Genomic DNA, 22243 nt, shown 5'->3' on the forward strand with positions numbered 1-22243 from the left:
TCTCAAGGTAATATTTCTTACAGTCTGCTTTATGTACTCATAGTCATTATCTCATAGTCATAATCACTTATTTTAGATGAAACTGTTAAAATCATCCTTTTAAAATATGTTTTAGAATCATAGAAACACCAGGTTGGAAGGAACCTACAAGATCATCTAGTCCAACCGTCCTCCTATCACCAATACTAAGCTACTAAATCACATCTTGATGGACATTTTCCTCATCTACTTCTCATTTGTCACTTCCTACCTTGAACCCAGAAAAATCTGGACAAGGATTACAGCACATATCCTCGAACTAAGCGGAATAAAATATTCAGAGATATGCTAGAATCTTCCATCAGATTTGAAATTAAGTTCAGAAATCTGGTAAAGTTCTGGCATATCTAGATGGCACGGGTCAGATGCATGGATCAACAGCCAGCTTTATTCTATCAAATCTACAAAATAATACAGCCTGCACTATGCAGGATATTAGAGACTGTGCTTGTCAACAGTCCCTCTAATCCTAAAAATCTATAAATCTTCACAAGCCAAAAAAACGTTCTGTGCAGTTTTTTGGGAGAACCTAAAAGTCTGTCTGCTATTCCATTTTGAAACACTAATTAAACAAAAGACTGCTTTGACTTCTCTAGGAGAGAAGTACTGACAAGTAAGGAAGGACAGATGAGTGATAAAGCTCAGGCAGTTGGACTTCATGATCTTTATAGGTCCCTTCCAACTATTCTATTCTATTCTGTTCTGATCTATAACAGGAAAAATCAGAAGGGAAGAAAATGCTGGGGAAAAAAAAAAAAAGGAACACTACTTCTGAATTATTATTTTTACTCTATTTAATGACATCATAAACAGATAGCTCTTCCATGTCTTTTATTCCAGCAATTCCTTCAAGTCCTTTCCAGCATATAAGAGTATTTCTGTCTTATTAGCTATGGCTTTATTTCAGCTCCAGACATAATCCTGTCTATATTACAAGAATACTATGCAACATTCTTTGAAATTTAACTACACTACGACAAGCTCAATCCCCTGTCTAAAGAGCAAAATGAAGATGCTCTGGTAGCACCAAAAGCTAGCACTGGTTTCAATCTATTTAGAAAGGATCCCTTTGAAGTTGTACGGGGGCAGGCTTCACAGCCTTGAAATCAGTGTCCAAGCTGATCAGGATTCTGCTTCTCAGACTGGCCAATCTTACTGGCCTAACAGTACCTGAGGTAGCTCAGCTAACAGCCCCACAAGCAGGTGTGACTGTACTACAATCACACCTTCAGTTTATTTTGTAAATAGACATTTTGGTTTTTCCAGTTCAGGACCTTATGCATTAAATCCAATCTTGTAAACTACTCCAGGTGTCAGAAAGTGTACACTAGTGTAAAGCCACATGGCGACTTAATTGGACACTTACAGAAATTCAAGAATAAGTATGCAGAGAACAGATTATGCATCTCTTATTTAGTCCAGATATAGACCTGTTATTAGAAGTTCACTGGCAGAGTACCTCATTATGAAACACCAGTAAAGACAGTCTAATATTTTAATTAGTCTTATATTTAAAAATACATATATAATAAATTTAACAGAACAGAAGCATGTCCTGTTATGGGACTGTGGATTTAACTTCGGAAAATGTGATGAACCCAGCATTTTTCTTAATTTTACCTTCAGTACTTTCAGTTACTCCCCCCACTCCAGCTACTGATCTTTGCAAACTATGACATTTGGCAATTTTAAAACTGAGCACAATTTTAAAGGGAGGAAAAGAAAAAAAAAAAAAGAAAATCTTGATGGTTATATCCTGCATTTGGAGTCATATTTCATAGAACTATGCAGAAAGATATTCATGCTACAGGTTGAAAAAAAAAAAAAAAAAAAAAAAAAAAGACTACAGCAGGTTAGCTCAAATGGCTTGATCATTTTTAAATTGGAAGAAAACCTCATGCTAAAAACATATTATTCTCCAGGTCATCAACTCTTCCTCCTACTGTTGGTATCTACAAATTTGAGTGAACCAGATGACTGCTGTCCGCCCACTTTTTTTTTTTTCTTAAGTTAGCTGTGCATTCCACTCAATTCTCCAAGCAGACCTAGGTATATTAAAAGAAAAGCCCTCAGATTCGAGTCTCAAAACAAGAATTGCAGAAGGCAAAGCAACACAAGAGAGGTAAAACTTCAAGTGAGGGAAATAACTACTCAGCTGAACAATTCAACAGCTGTCATGACTGAAAAACGTTTGAAAAGGGTAAAGATGAAATAAAGAGATATATTGAAGATACTGGTATTCTTAAGCTAAGCATACCTAAAACACATCCATCTAATATCAGCACATTAACTTTCATACTCTGTTGCTTTTCCTAAACTATCCCAGAGCATTATCTGCAGAACAAAAGAACGATCAGACATGATATGTGAAGTACGTCTTGGAATTTATTTTTAACTTGGTAAAAGATCATTCAGTTTGATTCCTTCTCCTTGTATTATGTGTATTTAAATAAATATTCAAAATTAAAGTTTCAAGATCACTGGAAGACACTACAGATACTATTTGCTGTTTAACAAGAAAGACTCTTATTTCAAGCTTTTTCCTGATCTCAAAGAGCACAGATTTTGAATATACATGTAAAAATTCCACAGAACCCAAATGCCACAAGTCAGTTGTTCTGAGTTACCTGAGACATTCACCGGAATCAAAATGCTAAATTTTTATTTCGTCTTTTAAAACATTCCATTATTTTTTCCATCCTGTTTAGTATACATTTGCTTGCCTGCTCACCCCCAAAACCCACTGGCTTTGTTAGAGAGAAAGAAGTCAGAGGTAATGAAGCTTCTGCAATTGTCAGGAGCACATGAGAGAGATGCTATATATTTTCCCATTGAGAAGTATGCTGCAACATGAGCTCAAGATTTATTTAGACACCGAGAGACCCATATGGGAGCTAGATTTTATAAATGCCCTAATTGTGGGAAAAGCAGCTTCAACATCAATCAGCTGCATGACATTGATCACAGCAAGTCAGGCTACATTAGTTCCAGCACTCAAAGAAGGTCTGGCGTACTTATAAAGCTGCATATTTTGTTTCGAAGAGCCAAGCGCTACTTGTTAGGGGTTGGGATTTAAAAAAAAAAAAAAAAAACATGACAGTTCAGATCATTTTCCTTTACTGTTTTTCTCCATAAAAATATTTTTTGACTACAATGTTGGGAAGTATCCACCATTGAAACAGAGAAAGAGGAGAATCAGGGACTAATAGCTCTGCTACTGATAATCTTCCAGGCAGCCCTGACATGATCTGGGAGATGTCCCTTCTCAGAAGGAATCTGCTTATCTTTGCATAATAAAACTTTTATATGCCACATTTTCCCAGAAAGTTTGCTCAAAAAATAGGGAAGAGAAAGACGAGGAAAAATCTTGAGAAAACCCACAGATGATATTCAGCATAAGCCTCTGTTCCTAAGAAGCTAGCACCTTATTCCTGCTCAAAGAATTCCTTTCTACTGTGATCTTTATGTTTCTGCCAGAAATGACAAACTAAGAGCCAACTAGAAACAAAAAGCCAAGACAAAACTGGTAGATCTGTTTAGAAACAAAAGATCAAAAAAAAAAAAAAAAAGAAAGAAAGAAAGAAAAAATACCATCCAATCAAGAGATGTATAAAGAAGAAAGAAGGTCAACCCACAGCTTACTTTACTTTTATGAAAGAATAAACTCACTTGAAGTAAAAGGGTATCAAACGAGAACATATGTGTCTGGGTACTGTAATTCAAAAGAGCACTATGGACTTGCTTCTTTTGGTACAACAATCTGACCAAAGAAGTGGCCACTCATGGCATTTCCTGATATTATAATATAATGCTTTAAGAATGTGAATTTCTGGCAAGCTAAGGAAGAAATAGCACTAACACAACTATTTGGGTGTTGAGCCATTCAGTGGACCTTATTTGTTAAGGATAAAAGTGTATTACAGGAACATAAGTATTTAGTTTACTTAAGAGTGGTTGAGAAGAAAACCACTCGGTCCTCACAACTCTTGTCTTTAAAACAAATCTAATTCTGGTAATACCGAACTTGTAAGCTAAAAATTAGAAGAAACAGCTTCACAGGTTTCACAGCAGGGACCTTCTGGTAAAAAGAATACTTCAACCAACCTTTGTATCCAAATCACAAGGGTTTCTTAAAAAGAAGAGTTTCCTAGGATAACACAACAAAACTCAGAATAAGCTGGAGGTCTTTACTATGGTGACTGATTTTACTATTTTGGGATCTTTTTTGGGACATACTGAAGAAGATATCTTGATTGCAGCTGAGATAAACAGGTGCTGAACTGACAACTTGCAGTGTATCTCCTAAAAAAATAACAGAAGAAGAGTAAAACACCAGTCCAGGATGGAAATGTACACAGAAACAGCTTTTAAGAAGGGGTTGAAATGAAGCCAATCTTAACTAAAATACATCTCCTGCAAACCTGTTCTGGCATCCACCACAGTAACACCCTTATTATATGGAGAGGCACCCTTTCAGGACCTCTTTTCTCAGAACTTTATTAAAAAGACAGGATCAGTACAGAGGTTGAAACTTCTACTTTAAATGGACATTGGATTTAAGTTTTCTTGTTTAATCCTGTTGAGACACACAGTGGATAAAATTCAGGCAAAGTGTGCAAATCATAATGAAAAAAGCAATTTCAGATTTTGCCCCTTTCTGATTACGTTGTCTGTGAAGGGATTATTTTCTGATATTTGTATATCAGTTGAAAGTGTCTGACAGACGTCTTAGCAATTAATTACTTATTTGTCTCCTGCTTTGAGCAACTTATTGTAAGCATTAAAAATTCAGGCAGTTTTCATCATGCACACAGATCATGTGATAAACTTTTGGTGCTTAACTGGATAAAGCTGAACTCCCGGAATCAGTTTTCTGATTCAAGTATTCACAAATATGATTTCAAAATCTGCTTCCCATGAATATTAAAACTGGATATTCATTGTTTCTGTAGACAGTCTCCCCAATTAACATATCCACTAGAATATTTATGGAAAGCATACACAAAAAGAGTGTGAACAGCATCAAAGTCAATCCATTTAAACACTAAGATGAATATTTGCAGCCCTCAATCATTTCATTTTATTGTATTTTATGAGGTGTTTGCCCAACTCTGCCTTCAATCATATCCCTACAGATTACTTGGACTAAAGTCTGCTCTATGTCAGAGAAAGATAGTCGCCCAACACTGGAGTGAAAAGAGGACAATATAGGAAAGCAAGTCCCAGGAAAGAAGGAAGGCTCTGCTCTTAAAATGCTAGCCTGACAGGTAAGGAAAAACAAACAAACAAAACAAACCTCAGCTTCCTGCTCTCTAACAGAGATGATCTCACACAACTTCTTCCTAAGTTTTCATCTTAAAGTTACATTACTGACTCTTCCTTTCCTTGAATATATTTTCTAAACAGAAGCCATAAACAAACACTTGAGGCCTTCCAACCTCAAGTGGATTCACCATGAAGAAACCGGTAACTCGAGTGTATTTTCATCCTATCAAAATGGAGGTGTGACTGAATATAATGAGGGCACAAAGCCGCAGTGGGCACGTTTTTGAAGGATCAGTGAGCTAGAGAGCATGTGTCAAATTACCGTTCCACGTATCCATTTTAGGTGACCTTCATGGTAATGGGGATAGTAAACTGCTCCTTATAGCTGGGAAAATGATGCCACTCCTGGAGCTACTATTGGTTAGGGAAATTCCTATTTTCTTTCTAATGAAAGTTCATTATGCATTATTTAATTATTACCTCTTCCCTGTTTTAAATGCACTCCACCCTTCTCACTCTATTACCTTGCCTTTTGAATGCAATTTAAGAATGTTGAAACAATTAGCTTTTTCATTCAAAGTAACTGATAACTGAAATTACGCTGCCTTTGTGTATTATTTAAAACAACAACATTAACCAGGTACGTTCAAAGGCTATATAATATTCAGAATCCTCTTTAATATTCTAGTTCACAACCTTAGTAGACATTTATACATGATTAATGAGGCTTTTAGTAGCTGTTGCTGTCACAGCTTGGGTAATGCCACCTCCAATGAATATTCCAAGGCGGGGTCATACTTGCAGTGTCTGACTGACAGCTGTGAAGTAGCGGGGTGCAATGTACTTTCTGACAAGAGAAACAAAAACCAAAATGAAACAAAATCCTGTCCTATAGAACTGTAAACTATTTAAAAAGCAACACAAGGGAATTAATCACATTGGGGCATATTTTATGTTACACTAACAAAGAGCTTATAAAGGGTTTCTAAATGTGATCTCACTGCCATGCTAGGCAAATGAATAACGAAAAGTCCTTAGATATAAACATATATAAAGGAGTAACGTAATTTTTAATTGCATCAAGAGAGCATAATTTTAGGACACAGAACTACGGATACCACCATTGAAGAAAGACATTTGATTCCAGTGCCCTGAAAGAAAACAAAACAAAAAAACTGCAAAAGAATTAAAAAAAAAAAAAAAAAAAAAAAAAAGCACAAAATTCTTTGCCATGACAACTCAGCTAGCTCAATCGGTTTAGCTTAGTGGAAAAAAAAAAGACTGAGAAGTGATTTAACTGCTGTATGTAAGTACCTTTAAAAGGAAACATACTGAGCTCTGACAGGGGAATTAGTATGGATTTACTAACAGTAAATCACGCTTGACCAACCTGACTGCTTTCTGTGATGAAATGACTAGATCTCTGAATAAGAGAAGACCAGCAGATGCAATTTCCCTTGAATTTAGCACAGCTTTCAATATGGTCTGTTAAATAAACCCTTTATCCAAGTTGGGATTTTACAGTCTAGATGACTGGGCTACTAGATGAGTGCAAAACTAGCTGGGTTGTTGGGCTCAGAAGGGTGATGGTTACTAATTCACGTTCTGTCTGGAATTCAGTTACAAGTAGAGTTCCTCAGCATCTGTTCTGTGAATGGTCCTTTTCAGTATTTTTACCAATAACCTGATGGAGAAATCAGAATTCAACCTTATCAAGATTGCAAATGACACCAAGCGTGGGGGAGTGTAGTCAAGACACTCACTGACAAGGATGCCCTCCAGTGGGACCAAGATGGGTTGGAGGAATGGGGCAACAGCAACCTCATAAAATTCAACATGAGTAAGGCAAGCCCCTCTACCTGGGATGGACCAACTCTCATAATGGCACAGGCTGGTGACTAGTTCTTCTGGGAAGGACCTGGGGTCTTGCTGGACAGTATATTAAATAAGACCCAGCAGCATGCCTGGATAGTGATGAAGGCCAATGGCATCCGGGGCTGTATCAACAGGAACACAGCACGTAGATTATGGGAAGTAACCATTTCCCCTTTACTTGACACTCATTAGACCACATTTGGAGTACTGTCTGGGGTTCCCAGTATAAGAAAGACATTGACAAAGTTCCATGTAGGGCTACTGAACCATTCAGGAGCTAAAGTGCTTTCCCTGAGAGAGCCCGGTTTGCTCAGCCTGGAGAAGACAAGGCCCAGGGGACTCACCAGGAGCCCCCAGTTCCTACAGGCAAGATGCCAGCAGACAGTGCCAGACTCTTCACAGGGACACGTTGTGGGGCATGCGTGACATCAGCCACAAATAGAAACAAAGGAGGTTCAAACTAGATAACGAGAAACTGTTCCACCCGAAGACAGTCAAGCAGTGGCACAGCTTGCTCAGGGAAGCCATGTTGTCTCCATCCTTGGAGGTTTTCAAGACACGACTGGATAAAACTCTGAGAAATGTGGCCTGACCTAAAGTGCACCCTGCATTGAGCAAGAGTTTAACCAGAGAGCTCCTGAAGTCCCTTCCAACCCGAATAATTCAATTAGTCTATGAAAATACTAGGTAGTAAGAATGTATTTAATCTAGAGGAGAAAAGCATAACAAGAGCCATTTACCTGAATCTGAAACCAGATGAACTGAAAAATTCTAGCACTACCTGTGATTAACCAAAGAAACCTAGCGCCAGAAGCTGTAGAGGACTCTGCTCCTGCCAATTTCAAATCAAGGCACCGTGCTGTGGTGAGGCATTTTTTACTCAAGTATACATAAAGACATTAAAACATAAGCAAACTATGTGACTCAATGATGTAAAAAAAAGAAATCAGATAAATTGGCAAAACAGCTTTAACTCTCTGCCCATAATACCTACAGGTTTAGGAAAATGGTTAAATAAATATTTCAACTTACTCTAATGTTTAACCAATAAACAAAAATGAAAGCATTCCCCATGCAAAAATTAAAATAAAAAGAAACCAGACAGAGAAATAACAGAAAGAGTTACTAACTTTACATCATTTGCAGTCCTTTTCAAGTGCAAGGCTTCTTAAGCAGTAATGGGCTTTGCTCCCTGGTTTGCATTTAAGATTAATTCACACTGAGAGCTTTAAGTCACCTCAAATAGCATGTAGCAGCAAATTTCCAGATTGGTATTGAGCTCCCTATAAAAACAAAGGATTCTACACACACAGGAATTTGAAGCAGTACTCCATTTTCAATTGTGGACACAATTAAAATAGTCATTACAACAAGGCAGCATAATATTCTTCTAAAAGCAAAAAGGTGAGGCCTGCATTTGCTCAGCTTTTAAAAATCAAACAAAATCAGTACTTCCTGACTGCCAGATCATTAGTTTTCAAGTATGCAGCCAGCGCCCTGTATGTTTTCAATTTAATGTGAATCCTATAAGTGTTTCATTCTAGAATGAGCTCACGGAGTTACTGCCCATTAAGGTGGAATTTTAAGATACCAAATAAATTTGCATAATCAAATATCTGTACCTGGCATATAACTAACTCAAAAGTGTATTCAATATACACTGAAAATCGTTAGATGTTTTTACTTGTAATTTAACTTGGAATCCAATTTTGTTTTGAAACCAAGCACAAATTCCTCAGCCAAGGTTACATAAAATAAGCTTGCTTGACATTTAAAACAATGACTTTTCAAAATTATCAGACTTAGTGTTTGCACAAATTTTAAAAGGCTGAAACACCTTCCTCCTGCTAAGATAACTACAAAAGCTGAATAGTTTTTCTAAGCTCGCCAAAATAGTGCAGCTATTGCCAAACATGAAATGCTCAATTTAAAAAAAAAAAAAAAAAAAAAAAAAAAAGCTACTAAGTAACAAGAAATAAGAAAATAAGAGACACAACATTTTCCTAACCTTACCTAACTGAAGGATCAGCACTGATCTTAAGGCTGGAAAAAAAGTTCATTAGATGGGCAATTGAAAATGCAAATTTGAGGTTCTCCATGTGAATATAGAAGAGGAAGGACAGCTGCTCCAGGTATAGCAACCAATGGCCACCCAGAGGGATCTAGATTCAAGTTGATTTTACGTAGAGATATGCTCTAGGTATTCATTAATTTTGTGTGTTCATCCTTCTGTCATAAGAAGTGTCTAGAGGCAGTGATAGTCTAATAGCCTTCAAGGAGAACAAAGACAAGAGCCTCATGTGCTTGCAAGTTTTGGCCAGGTAGGCACTATATAACTAAATTGGAAGCCCATAAAACATTTCACAGAATCAACTTTTAAAGCAGGGTATAGCATATTTCTACGTATCTTTAGAAGAAAATGGGCAGGATCCAGCACCTAGATATAGCTCCAAAGCAGGAAGGAGACCCAGAAATAATGCAACTGTTTTCCCATCTTCTCTAATAGGATACCATCCTAATTGAAAATGAATCATCTCAATTGTGTTTATAGTGACAGCACTGTTCTGTAAGGTGACAGCAGACTTGATAGGAGGCTTATGTTGCACAGCAGGTTCTAGACTAAACATCCCAGGCACTTTGCTGGCTACTCAGCCACCTCTGGTTCAGGCTGTTTAAACACTACATTGTGTTTAGGAAAGCCAAATGTGAGATATCTTTAGATGAACAAGACAGTAACCAGCCCATCCTTATATACAGATTCAGATTCTGTGAAGACTGAAATTGAACCCATTACAAGCTTTCACACTTCTGAGAGCTATTAAACCTGGACTAGTTAAGCTCTTATGTGGGTAGCATGGACAGCGTGGAGTCTGGTCTTAAGCCTAGGATTATCTGGTATTGCTGACATTTCCTTTGAAGAATTAATCACTACACAGATGAGGTGAAACACTTTGGTGAACATAACCAGTACTGCAACAGCTGGGCTGCACCTATTTCCATTTTGACCTTCATGCTCACGCTTGCCCCCAGACTGGAAGACGATCAGGCACCATTGCATGGATTGTGGGCACAAATACAAAGGACAATGCAGCAGCATCATAACAAGCGTGGAGAATTGTTAGAAGACAGGAAATTGTATTGAGCAAACCTTGTACTCTGAAAGCTCCATCAACTCTCATGCACGCTATGTGATGGCTGTGTAGAAGCCCTTGTCCCATGCTTTGTTTCCTGCTACATCCACACCTCTCAGAGGAAAGTCCAACTGCACAATCTCACATGCCACAGAGTACCACCAGTGTGTTCCCTGGTGCAGTGAGCAGCAGCATTTGCATGTGAGGCTACAGGACAAGACAAATCCTGCAGCTGAGAAAGCATTACCCAGCAGAGTCCACCACACAAAGAACCATGCTAGACACATTCTCTGACTTGTGTTGTAGACCCCCCCATTCTTCTGTAGGAGGATACGCTCCCTGCTCAGTGTCCCAAAATCAGACTCAGTGGCCTATATCATCCAGACATATGAGGTCACACACACCCATCCATAAATACAAGAATCGTGTAAAAAGTGCCCAGAATAAATATGAGTAACTTTTTAAACACCTCTTAGCAGTATTAAATGCAGATCTGAAATGAGGCATTAATTTTAATTGAAGTAAAATCAATTTTTAAAAATCATTTTTGTAAAAGTTCAAAGATTAGATGAAAATAGAACAACTGGTGCCAGCAATTACTTCCTTGTCAGTAGTGAGAACATGGTAAGGAAGGCCCTTTGTTGAAATCTGCACTTGGGGAGCCATTTCCTACGCAAGCTGAACTAGCTTTATTTAAATAAAACCGATGATGACTGATCTACATTTGTCTGCTCTGATACCAATCATTTAACACATTCTCCCCCCCCAGCCATTACTCTCCTCCTACCTTCAAAACTCCCAGCAAACAGATAAATCCACGTTATGGCTGGCACGAAGAGGACAGTCAGAGAGGCAGCCAGGAATTTCCGTCGCCCTCTGCAGATTCCCAGCATTCTCTCAGGAGTGCAGATTCCCAACCCAGTGCTGTTCCTATGTTGGAAGCAAATAGTCCACAGCCTCCCACATATTAATCCCTGAAAAGTAGAGGAGAAAATGTTTTAACAGCTTATCTTTCTACAGAAATGTAGGCATGGCCAACATTCCAAAAGAGTTAAAAGACCAAAACTAAAAATAGGGTTACAGCAATTGCAAAGCAGTATCCATTTCAACATTAAGTGTAGCTACTTAATAATATAACAAGTTTTAGAAGTCCTCTGCAAGACAGTATGTCAATAAAACACATAATCTCACCTAAACACACACTGAGCTAATCCTACAGACATCACCTTTATTTGTTTTTATTTGCCACACTTGTGTGGTACCCCTGGTTACGTAAGAGAAAGCCACCCATATGTGTTCACCTGCTCCCAAAGAGTAAAAGTCACACCAGTGAATCAATGAGCCAGCTGCAGGTGGTCATGAACTCAAGATAGTGATTGGAAAATGAAAGGTAAAAATTGGGATTAGAGGGGTGTTATTAAAATAACCCAGTTTGATCACTGCAAAACAATGCTGATGAACTATATAAAAGGAAAAAGAGAAAAATAAGAAAGGAAGATTGTTTAGTCATAAACAGTGGGTATCAGGAGCTCTGAAATGTATGCTATAAGAAAATAAGAGGATTCGGGAAAGTACCACCATTTTTATTAGTGAAAACAAATTAAAAATACAATCTTAATTTGTCTAAAATAATGTTTTTTCATTTCACAGAGGCTGAGATGGCAAAAATAATCTGATGATTTTAGTTCACAGGAAAACGAATATTCCCACACCAATACAGGTACACAGAGCACAAAGATAATGTTTCACATCTTTTTCCTTTTTTTTCCTTTTTTTTTTTTTTAAGGGAAGAAAGCACAGGGAAGTCCAGAAAGTCCAGAACTAGACTTCAGGAGTTAGAAAAGAAAAGGGAGACATTAAGTCAAAAATAAATCATGTTTTGTGTGAAAGGGCTTGTTTCCTAATTAAAAAAAAAAAAAAAAGAATTGGTGTACAAGCATGATAAGGAAAGAAGCACAGACTCTAGCAGTACAAGGTGTTTAATAACAGCAACCTTTGGCTTGTGCTTAAACTAGCACTAGAGCTGAAATCAGCAATTAAAGCACTTCTACACAGACGTATTAGCAATAACTACTGTGTGCCTTGAAAATATGTCTGAGCTTTGCAACCCCACGTATATTGCACTGAAAGTCAATTCTGAAATCAAATTACAGCAAAAAAGAGAATTACAGACAAGAGAAATGGGTTCAGACAAAGAGCCTGGCTGCTGGGGATACCTGGCTACAGTAATCAGGCAAACTTACAGCTCTTCCTCAAATGTTCAATAGAGACCACTTTACTACACTACAGTTTAAGAGCCATGATAGCACTCCTGACCTTGCAACTGATAAAATGGAATATAATTTGTCCAGAGCCAGCAGAAAAAGCATTGCATTGTGTCAGCTTTTCTACTCAATGAATGCCTCATCACAGAGATTTTGCAGAAAATATGTGGACAGACTTAATATTAACAACTGTACTGTTAGAGTCACTGTGTTAGAGACACACATTTGGTAGATAAATTGTGGAGGACTCTCTTCTTTATTCACTTCATTTGGATAACGATTACATTTCATTTCTTTTCCTTGCATCACATAGCTTGTACAGCTAGTCTGAAGAGAGACCTTTACACGACTAGTTGAAAAACATAGGTGACTGCTTTACACTTGCTATACACAGAATCACCTACTTTAAGTAGAAATTACTTCCTCCCCCCTGTAACATCATGAAGTGCACCATTACCATCAATCTGTGTGTATAAAGATAATCTTTGAAGAAATTAACTTACAAGCAGTGTCATTTTACAGTCGTAACATTTTGCAATGCAACGTGCTTTGGACACACACTGCTCCTACCAATGATGCTGGTAAAACCAACAGAGATAACACCAAATGTTTCAGAAATTATGCAGTTCCAAGTAAACTGATACACATTTTCAGGATAGTGACACTCAGACTCTGAAGTCTGGGGTATAGTAGTGGTAGTGCATTGCTTATCCTGAGGCTGCGTATTTAAGAAAAAAGAAACACACACACACACACACAAATCCTACATATATTTTCATTAGCCATGAAAGTGAAGTTTCTGAATTGGTCAATGTGAAGGATGAAATTTTTCTGTCCCATGAATGTAGAACACCTTAACAAATTAAGTATAAGGAGTAACACTGAACTCCCAATTCATCTGCAAAGGAAAGTAAGAAAAGTGGGACATTGTATTCTACAAATTGTCATCCTTCAGGAAAAAGAATAAAAAAAAGCCATGTTTTCTGCACTCTCATGCACATCTTTTAGCTAACTAAGAAGATACTTGGGAAAATCCTACACAGACAAGTCAGCTTGTGATGGATCACTCTAGGAAATGTTTAAGTACTTCATTTAATTGTGCTTTACAAGAGAAAACAGCCATAAACTATTTTTAAAAAAGTTTCTACTATCTCCCCCCACCTTCCTAAAGATGTGAAAAGCTTCTTGATTCTTAGATATTAGTTTTCAGAGGATAAAATCAACACACCTGCTGAGTATTTTTTCCAAACTAGACAATGCATCATGTGCAAAACATACCTAAGTAATTCTGTAAAAGGTCTGTGAATGGTAATGAAGGTGTTTAGCTTAAAAGAAAAGCTTTGGACTCAATCATTTAGTATGCATTTTACTTGTAAAACTGTTACCTAATGTGCGATCTTCATATACACTGGAAGATACTGCAGTTGAGTTTTTCCTTTGGTCCACCACATGACAGCTTGGTATTTGTCACAAAAGGAAAGGAAAGGGAGAGACAACACTGGCTGAGCACAGAACAGGGTAGCACTGTGCTCGTTTCTGTCATACAAGCTCACCATTGCCTTTCAGACCTCTCCTACAGCACCCACTGCTCCTCCAGACTCCACCTGCATAGGTGGTCTTAAAAAGCAGTTCCAGAGTAGGTTAAAGTCCAATCACAAAATAGTGGTTCCTCCTAATCTATTTCTGAATGTTAGTAGGTAATAAGCTTACTGGGCTATGCTGATGGACAGTAAGTAATACAGCAAGCTCAGGCCAGCTAGATTATTGCTAATGGTGCTACAAAAGGCTACTAGCTTGGACAACGCCTGTGTGAGAGGTCACAGCGGGAATTAAAATAAATTGGGTTTCTCATTGCAGAGACTTACTCGTGACCTTCTTACCACATAGCAACAGTGAACTGAATGCCTTTCGTTATCTTCGCATATGGTTAAACGCTTCCATTAACCTTGTCAGAGTGGTCGCTTTGTTTTAAATCAAGGATTATCTCCTCAGCTAAGTGTGAGGCAGCTCTAAACCAGTATGAGCAGCACATACATTAAAAGCATGTAACACAACACTAATCACATTGGTATTCAGTTTCTATTCATTTTTTTTTCAATTATGGCATGACAGCTCGACTATGTCGGACATTCAGCAGGAGTTCAGTGGAACAATGGAAGTAATTATGAAAACAAAAATCAAACACAATTAACTAGATTTAACTGCTCTACTATAAAAAGCTTTTCCAACTGTTTCATACATTTCCTTGCATTTGTTACAGTTAATCTTATCCCAGTAATCTTCCATTTGTTTTCTGAGCCACTGAAATGAATATGCACAGTTAAAGCTGTTTATACACCAATCCTGCGCCTTGGCTTTGCTGTGTTTCTTGAATTAATGTTATCTAGTTCTTTCTGCTTTTTCCACACTTGCAGTCACAGAGTCAATGAACATCTCTACTGTAAAGCTTTCCCCTTGGCTCTGTGTCAATGTAGCATCCATCCCTTAAGAGTGATTTTTCAGTTTTTCACCAGACTCAAAATACAAAAAAAGGAAAAAAAAAAAAAAAAAAAAAAAAAGCTGTATCTGAGCCAGTATCTTTGTACATTCCTTTAAAATACTGTTAATGTGGGGTTATAACAAGTTTACTCCTTGATAGTCTGTTTTCTGTCTTCTAAGAGGATTGAAGCTCTGCGGTAGTCCAGTTCTGGAAGCTGGCTGTCAAGTGACAGATTTTTTTGCCATATTAGAGAAGAGTTTGGTACCATAAAGGTAGGGTGTTGAATAAACCCAATATAGTGCAATAAAAGACAGTAGAATTATATAGTAAATCTTTATTTAAATCGACACCCCTAATATACTCCACTTCTTGAGTTATTAAAAAAGAAGTAGCACTTTAAAGAAAAACACCATCTTCTCCCTCACCAAAATCTCTCTCTCCCACATGAAAGAACATGCCACAGAAACAAATCTAAGGCTCCCTTAGCTCCCAAACTGTGTAAATTTTTTTGGCATCAGAGAACTACTCTGCTGTATTAGACTTCTTAGTCCAATGGCGTTGTAACTTGAAGGAAGGATTTGGAATATATTCAGACTCAGCATCCCCCTCAGAAGCCACTTAAAAGGAACAGATTACAGCAGTTTCCAAATGCTACCAAATTTACTGTTTCTCAACTAGTTACAAGGAAGTAGTCCTATCTATAAGAGAGAAAATAGCTAGTAAGTTGACAGCACAAATGAGTTCTGCCTTGCAACTGTGCTAACTGCTCTGGGGGCACATTGGATTGACACTTTCTGTTATATCTTCACTCGATATGTGCCATGGCTCAAGGAAAATTTTGTTAGTGGCCCATTAATCAAAGCTTTCTAGAAGGTTCCAGGTAGCAGGGCTGGAAGCAATGCCACTGCAGGCCTGGGGATCTATCCTGACAGTAGTCTGGTCACAGACAGAGAGAGGTAAGTAAATAACATGCTTTCACATTTTACCTTTCAAGCCAAGGCTGCTCAAAAGAAGGAAAGCCTGAAACTTTAAAACTTAATATCAAGGAAGAACACAATTTAAGATTAACAGGATATGAAACTTTTCCTAAGTCTCCACTATGTCAGTGTTAATGTGAGCAGAAAAAAAAATCTAGCATTTGAGAAGAGATAGCAGCAACCAAACACATTCGTGACAGAAAGATCAACCTTGGCTGTTATTCACATTTCATTTGTACCCCAAGAATGATAATAATTTGTCAGAGCAGCTACTGACCTGGTTTTTCAATGAGTTCTCCAAAATCAACTTTACTCCAGATCCCCCACTGTATGGGCACACAGCACCAGTATTTCCTGACTCCCCAGTTTATCTAAGGACTCCCTGAAGTCCAAAGAGAGTGAAACAGCCTGACTTAGTTTGCACATGGCAGAAGATTAACAAGATGTTCTCGATGCATACTCAAAATACCTTACAACCTGAGAACCCAATGTCACTGAATTATGAACATAGTGGAGATCATCGTCAACCAGAAGTAATTACTGGGGTAGAGAATCTTTCAGTAGTAAAAAAAATTCTGCTCCAGAATCATGGTTTTATACTCAGACCACAACATTATTACATATCTGAATTTCAGGCTTAAAAAAATGGCATAGCTCCACATCTTTGCATGTATTTCAGGCCCTGAAATACTTGCATAAAGGAAAAAAAAAAAAAAAAGTTAAAATAATATCATGCTGCTTGTTCTTGGCTGGAAGAAAACATCAGTATGTTGTTGCATCATTGATCTCCCTGCCAGGATACCTGGGCATTTTTCTCCTTCCTAATAAATTACTGAAGTGTTAGGGGTTCATGCATTCATTATTTCCCTTTCTTACATACAGCGTACATGCAACCACACAGAAGATAAAGTGGTCTCTAGCTCAGAAGCAGGGTGCTACATGCATATGTAACACTTCTCTCTCTGATTTTGATGTTACTACTTTGCTTTCCATCTGAAGTACTTGGATGCTTATTTAGAAGCAGTGTTTACCTTCATTAGAATCCTCTATATACAGAGCTACTCTAATGTGGAAATTGATTAAAGATTCATGAGCAAGTTTTGCCCAGGAGAAACAATTATTGCTTCAAGTGCTCCTCCCTGACAAAAGAATCCATGTCTCTCTACGAAGCAGTCCTATTTTGAAAAAAAAAAAAAAAAAAAAAAAAGAACAAAAACAAAAACACCTTTATTTTACTGCACAGATCTCAAACTATAGCTTAGTTTTACACAGGGATTAGTAACACATTTAGAGTGGCTCCTTACTTGTCATATGGGAAGAAGTTGATGTTATACTTGCAGATTTCTTAGTACCAATACCATTATTTCATAAAAAGCAATGGACCAAGTGTCTTTCTAAACTCTGACAGTGAAGGGGAAGAAACCAAGGAAGAGTGGATAGATCCTACAGGTCAAAAAATTGTTTGTGCACCTGGCACTGACAAGAGGGATTTTGACTTCACAAGCATGGGACCCTCACTCAAGACAGGTGACTGCTAGGAAGAGATGGGATTCATGTGACCACTTAGGCAAAAGTACCTTTTCCTATTGGCTGGCCAAACTTGTCATGAGAGCTTTAAATTGAAAAAATAAAAAAATAAAAATCAACCAACAAATAATGAGAAAGTGGTGGATTGGGTTGGCAAACAAAGTATGCTGAGTGATGTGGACAGGATGGATATAGGCTCTTTAGCAAGGACCAGTCAAGAAGGCAGGGAGAAGCAATCACTCTGTATGTCAGATCAGCAGGAATACAGGGAGTTCTCCCTGGGATCCTTTCCCACTACTCACTGGTGAGACCCAGCTGGATTGCTGTGCGCATGTCTGGACTTCCCAGTACAAGGAAGGACACAAACACAGAGGTCATGAGCCGCTATCCTTGTAGGTACTCAAAACCCAACTGGACATGGCCCCAAGCCATGCTTTAATTGGCCCTGCTTAAAAGCAGGGTGTCAGACTAGAGAATTTCCAGAGATCTCTCCCAAACACCATTCCATGATTCAGTGATTCTACAGTTTTGTAACCAGACACAGAATACACAGTGGTCATTCAATGTAAATCCTCAAAAATTCCAGCTGTGATCTAGTGGATAATACCTGGATAATAATGCACATGGATAATAATGTGGATATATGGATGGTAATGCACATATACAACTACACTGTGAAACATGCAGAAAATTTCAGGTTAAACTTTTAACTAGTATAATTCAATATAAGCTTCACTAGGATCAATTCAACCTGCATCAGTTCACCATAAATTTGGACCGAATCTCTCATAACTAATGGAGCTAAATTCTTATGTAAGCACCACAGTGTCAACCTCATTACTACATAATTTAAATATTACAAACACCGTAAATATTTGTATCAAATTTATACACAAAAAGAACAACAAATGTAATGAAAATTTCAATAATTACTGGGAATTTCTTGCTGGAATCATCAAAGAATTGGCAAATAGAAAAAAAAAAAATCTTATAAATATCTGACTATGCTTAAAAGGAGAGGACTAGTGCTAATTTACTAAGGACATTATTTAGTCTCTCAATAGTTCTTTGCAAACTACTGCAGAACATAAGACAGCACCATGAGTTGTGAGCTTTTTTGGGTAAGTTTCCTGCTGGAATCCCTGTGTGTCGAGGTCAGTATTTATTCTTTCTTAATTATTACAGCATCAGACATGCTACAAAGACTATTTCCCTAGGCTTTCACTGGGCAGAGTGGGAAGGTGCTTTCCCTCCACTCCTTTTCAGCTGACATATAAGTAAAGTTCTTCACAGAATGGCTGGGGTAGGAAGGAACTGGTCATCTGGTCCTCTGGTCTAACACCCCCTGGTCTAGCAGGGCCACCCAAAGCAGGCTGCCCAGGACCACATCCAGGCGGCTTTTGGAGATCTCCAAACAGGGAGACTCCAGAACCTCTCTGGACAACCTTTTCTTGTAGAATAATGTGAATGTGGTAATGTGGTGTCAAGCACTTTTTTTTTTTTTTTCCCCTTAAGTAGGGAAGGCAGCTGTGGATTTAGATTATTGCATGTTGGAGTGTTCTTGAACACTGGACAAGGGCTTGAAAAAACAGAATTTATAAATACAGATTTCTCATGGCTTCTTATTCAGCACTATACAGATTAATGTAGGTATTAGACAAGAATGGCATGAGAGTTTAACCCAATTATACAAAGAGTACAAAAGGTGGTATCAAAACTGAACAAAGCCATGGAAACTAGCCTCAATAGGAGACAATGATAAAAGCTCTTACTACAGAATCCAAATATTCCACGTGTGGAGTTAGCATTTCAATAGAATCATAGAATAATTTAGGTTGGAACGGACCTCTGGAGGTCATCTAGTCCAATCTTCTTCTCAAAGCAGGTTGAATACCGTTCTTTCAAACCAACCTGTAATTTGGATAGCTCTTTACTCTTCATTTAGAAACTGTCACCTAAGGAGTGGTCTGCCTATAGAAACAGGGCAGTGAGCTTAAGGTTGCTGTTCTCTCCCCGCCTTTCCTCAAATTGTAGTCATTTTCACTAACATTTCCTTGTTTCTCAGTATGAGAACTTCAGTCTTTGCAGTGTCACATCATTATCATCACCATTGTTCTCTGAAGTTGCTTTAATTCTGCAATTAGATGAAGGTGGAGAAATAATAAATATAAAGTACTTAGCAAGTCCCCTGTAAAGAAAATGAATATACTGCAAGGACTGACAATATTCAAATGCACATTATTAACACTTCCACAATGAATTTGATGGTAACTCATCATTTTCAAGGCAGAGGGGAAGTTGTCAGATCTTGTCTAAGAAAATAAAGATAATGATGATGCTGAGTGTCTTTCCCCAAAAGGATGTAGAGGGCTGTGCAGTCATGGACACATCACATAACACGAGAACACCCTCAAACACAGCTGGTGTTTGAGGCAAGAGAAGTGAAAGAAAGGAAGAACACCTGTTACTGTCTCTCTTAACTCCTTCAACATTCTAGTGTCCTTTACAACAATTTGACTCTTACTGTGTCATTAACGTAAATCCAGAGCAGAAGAAAAACTAACCTTTAGTAACTTCAACACTGGGTCTTTTGAGAGCAGGTCAAATGCTGGTTAAGAGTATCAGAGAAGAATTACGGTGAAGGAGTCCCCCACTCTCTAGACTGAAACTGTTGTTGACTGGACAGAAGTACCTCACCAGTGAGACAACAATGTAGTAGTGACTGAAAGCCTTATTATCAATATTCAGACCTTTAAGCAGAATTCTGAAAGACATCTTGAGTTTCCTATACTACACTGAAGACTCATTTCTGCAACAACTCTGTATATTAGATCTCAGTACCAGTTTAAAGCAGATCCTTAAACATATCTTTACACAAACATACATACACAAAAAACACCTACGTAACTCCAACTGATATCAAATGCAAAAGAATACATTAGAAATGTATTTTTAAGAAAAGCTAGTCTAACCAATGGAGCTGCATTTAGAATAACCCCCTGTGTAGCAATACTGTTTAATAACTTTGCTCCCTTGCTTGTTCCAGATCTGTGATCTATTATGGTTGTCCACACATCCCTGGGCTCCCGGCCTTTCTTTAGAGAGAGCCAGTGAGGTCTTTCTGACGCAGTATCAGGTGAAGTTTTGAGGTCGATTCACTACAGGGACTGTTCCCTACAGACAGCATGGATGAGATTGCTTCTGGCTCCCTGAGCGCTATTACAATCTCTCGGCACTGTCTCAGCAGGTTTGCTGCCTTCAGGCATTGCCATTGTGCTACGCCTCAAGAAATACAACATATATCCTTGGCATCACGTCATGACTGGGATGAACCGCGGCAGTTTTTTTAAAATCGTATAAAGAAAGAAAAATAATAAGGTCTTGGGACTTGAAGGAGATCTAAGCCAAGTGTACTACACAATGTGGATGCAGCCAATCTGCTCTACAGGAGCCAAGTGCTGTGAATGATGGCCATTCTCTGCCTCTTGCCCTGCAGATCAGGATGTGCTCTCTGGAGGCAATGCCTCAGGCAATATAAATTTCAATGCTATAGTGTCTATTTTGTTATCTACAGATGAACCACCTTATACATGTGGTAAAGCAGTATATTTTACCACAACCATAAGAGGCACATTATTTAGAATCTACTGGCTGTGTAAGCTTCAGGTACACTGCAGATACGGTACCAGTACAGACTGCAATCATTACACTGACCTCATGGCTAATATTACATCAGCAAGTCAAGATATACCTCAAAACATATTGCAACAGGTAGCAATAATCACTATAGGTCATTGCATTTTATGCAGAATTTTCTCAGTTGCTCATGGGGAATTGTCAGTAAGACAGCATAGAAATATAATGATCATGAAAACAATTCTAGCACACTTCTAAAAATAAAACTTTTCAAAACTTTTTGGTTGTTGCTAGGAGATGCAAAAATATAGGACACAACAATGTAGTTATTTGAAGGGCAACAAAAGTTGTCAGTGTTATCGAAAATGTACCACATTATTATTAGCTATAGTGACTCACACTATATTGGTTGATTTTGACAATAAATTAATACCATTTTTCCAAGACTCACCCATAGCTATGAGGATATGTGTTCATATAACAAGTTTTGTTTATTACCAAGATTATATTAACTACTTTTTCAATTAATAAAAAGATATATTAAAAAAAAAAAAAAAAGCTGAAAAGAGTTTGTGTATCCTTTTTATTTATTTATTTTGATACTGCTGAGGATTGAAACTATAGATCCAGGAAATGCCTGCAGTGATTACATACTATTGCATAGCCAAAAGAGAAGGTAAATCTTTTAAGACAAAAATGAACCTATATTAAAAGCATTTGAAAAAGTACAAGAACATGCTCAAATCAAATATTTTGAATTTGAGAAATATTTGTATTCAACTAATTTCTGAGCTCATATATTGCATAAACATTTTTAGGCAATGTACAACTTGGTCTTGAAAGATTAAAGTTTTCAAGTACTTGTCCTTATTTGCCCCAAAGTTTCAAAAAGTTTTAGCATTATTTTGTCTGCCTTGTTTTATGGAAATGTCAACCCTTAACTTGTAGTGACAGTATTTTTTTTACATCATGCTATTGAAAGAAACTTAAAATAAATTCCAGTTATTAGAAGTTGCTCCAGTACATCAGGTGAAGACAGCTCAAATGCGA

General features: G+C 37.7%; 1 protein-coding gene across 1 annotated transcript in view; it reads right to left on the reverse strand.

Annotated features, from left to right (window-relative positions):
* LARGE1 (LARGE xylosyl- and glucuronyltransferase 1) overlaps nucleotides 1-22243 on the reverse strand; it is a 281219-nt gene that overhangs the window by 188267 nt on the left and 70709 nt on the right. Inside the window, exon 3 of the mRNA XM_084289677.1 lies at nucleotides 11098-11284. Coding sequence (XP_084145803.1) covers nucleotides 11098-11203 — 106 coding nt within the window. The 5' untranslated portion in view covers nucleotides 11204-11284. The remainder of the gene's footprint in view (nucleotides 1-11097; nucleotides 11285-22243) is intronic.

This window comes from Netta rufina, assembly GCF_964035555.1.
Source record: "Netta rufina genome assembly, chromosome: 1".
Taxonomy (NCBI): Eukaryota; Metazoa; Chordata; class Aves; order Anseriformes; family Anatidae; genus Netta; species Netta rufina.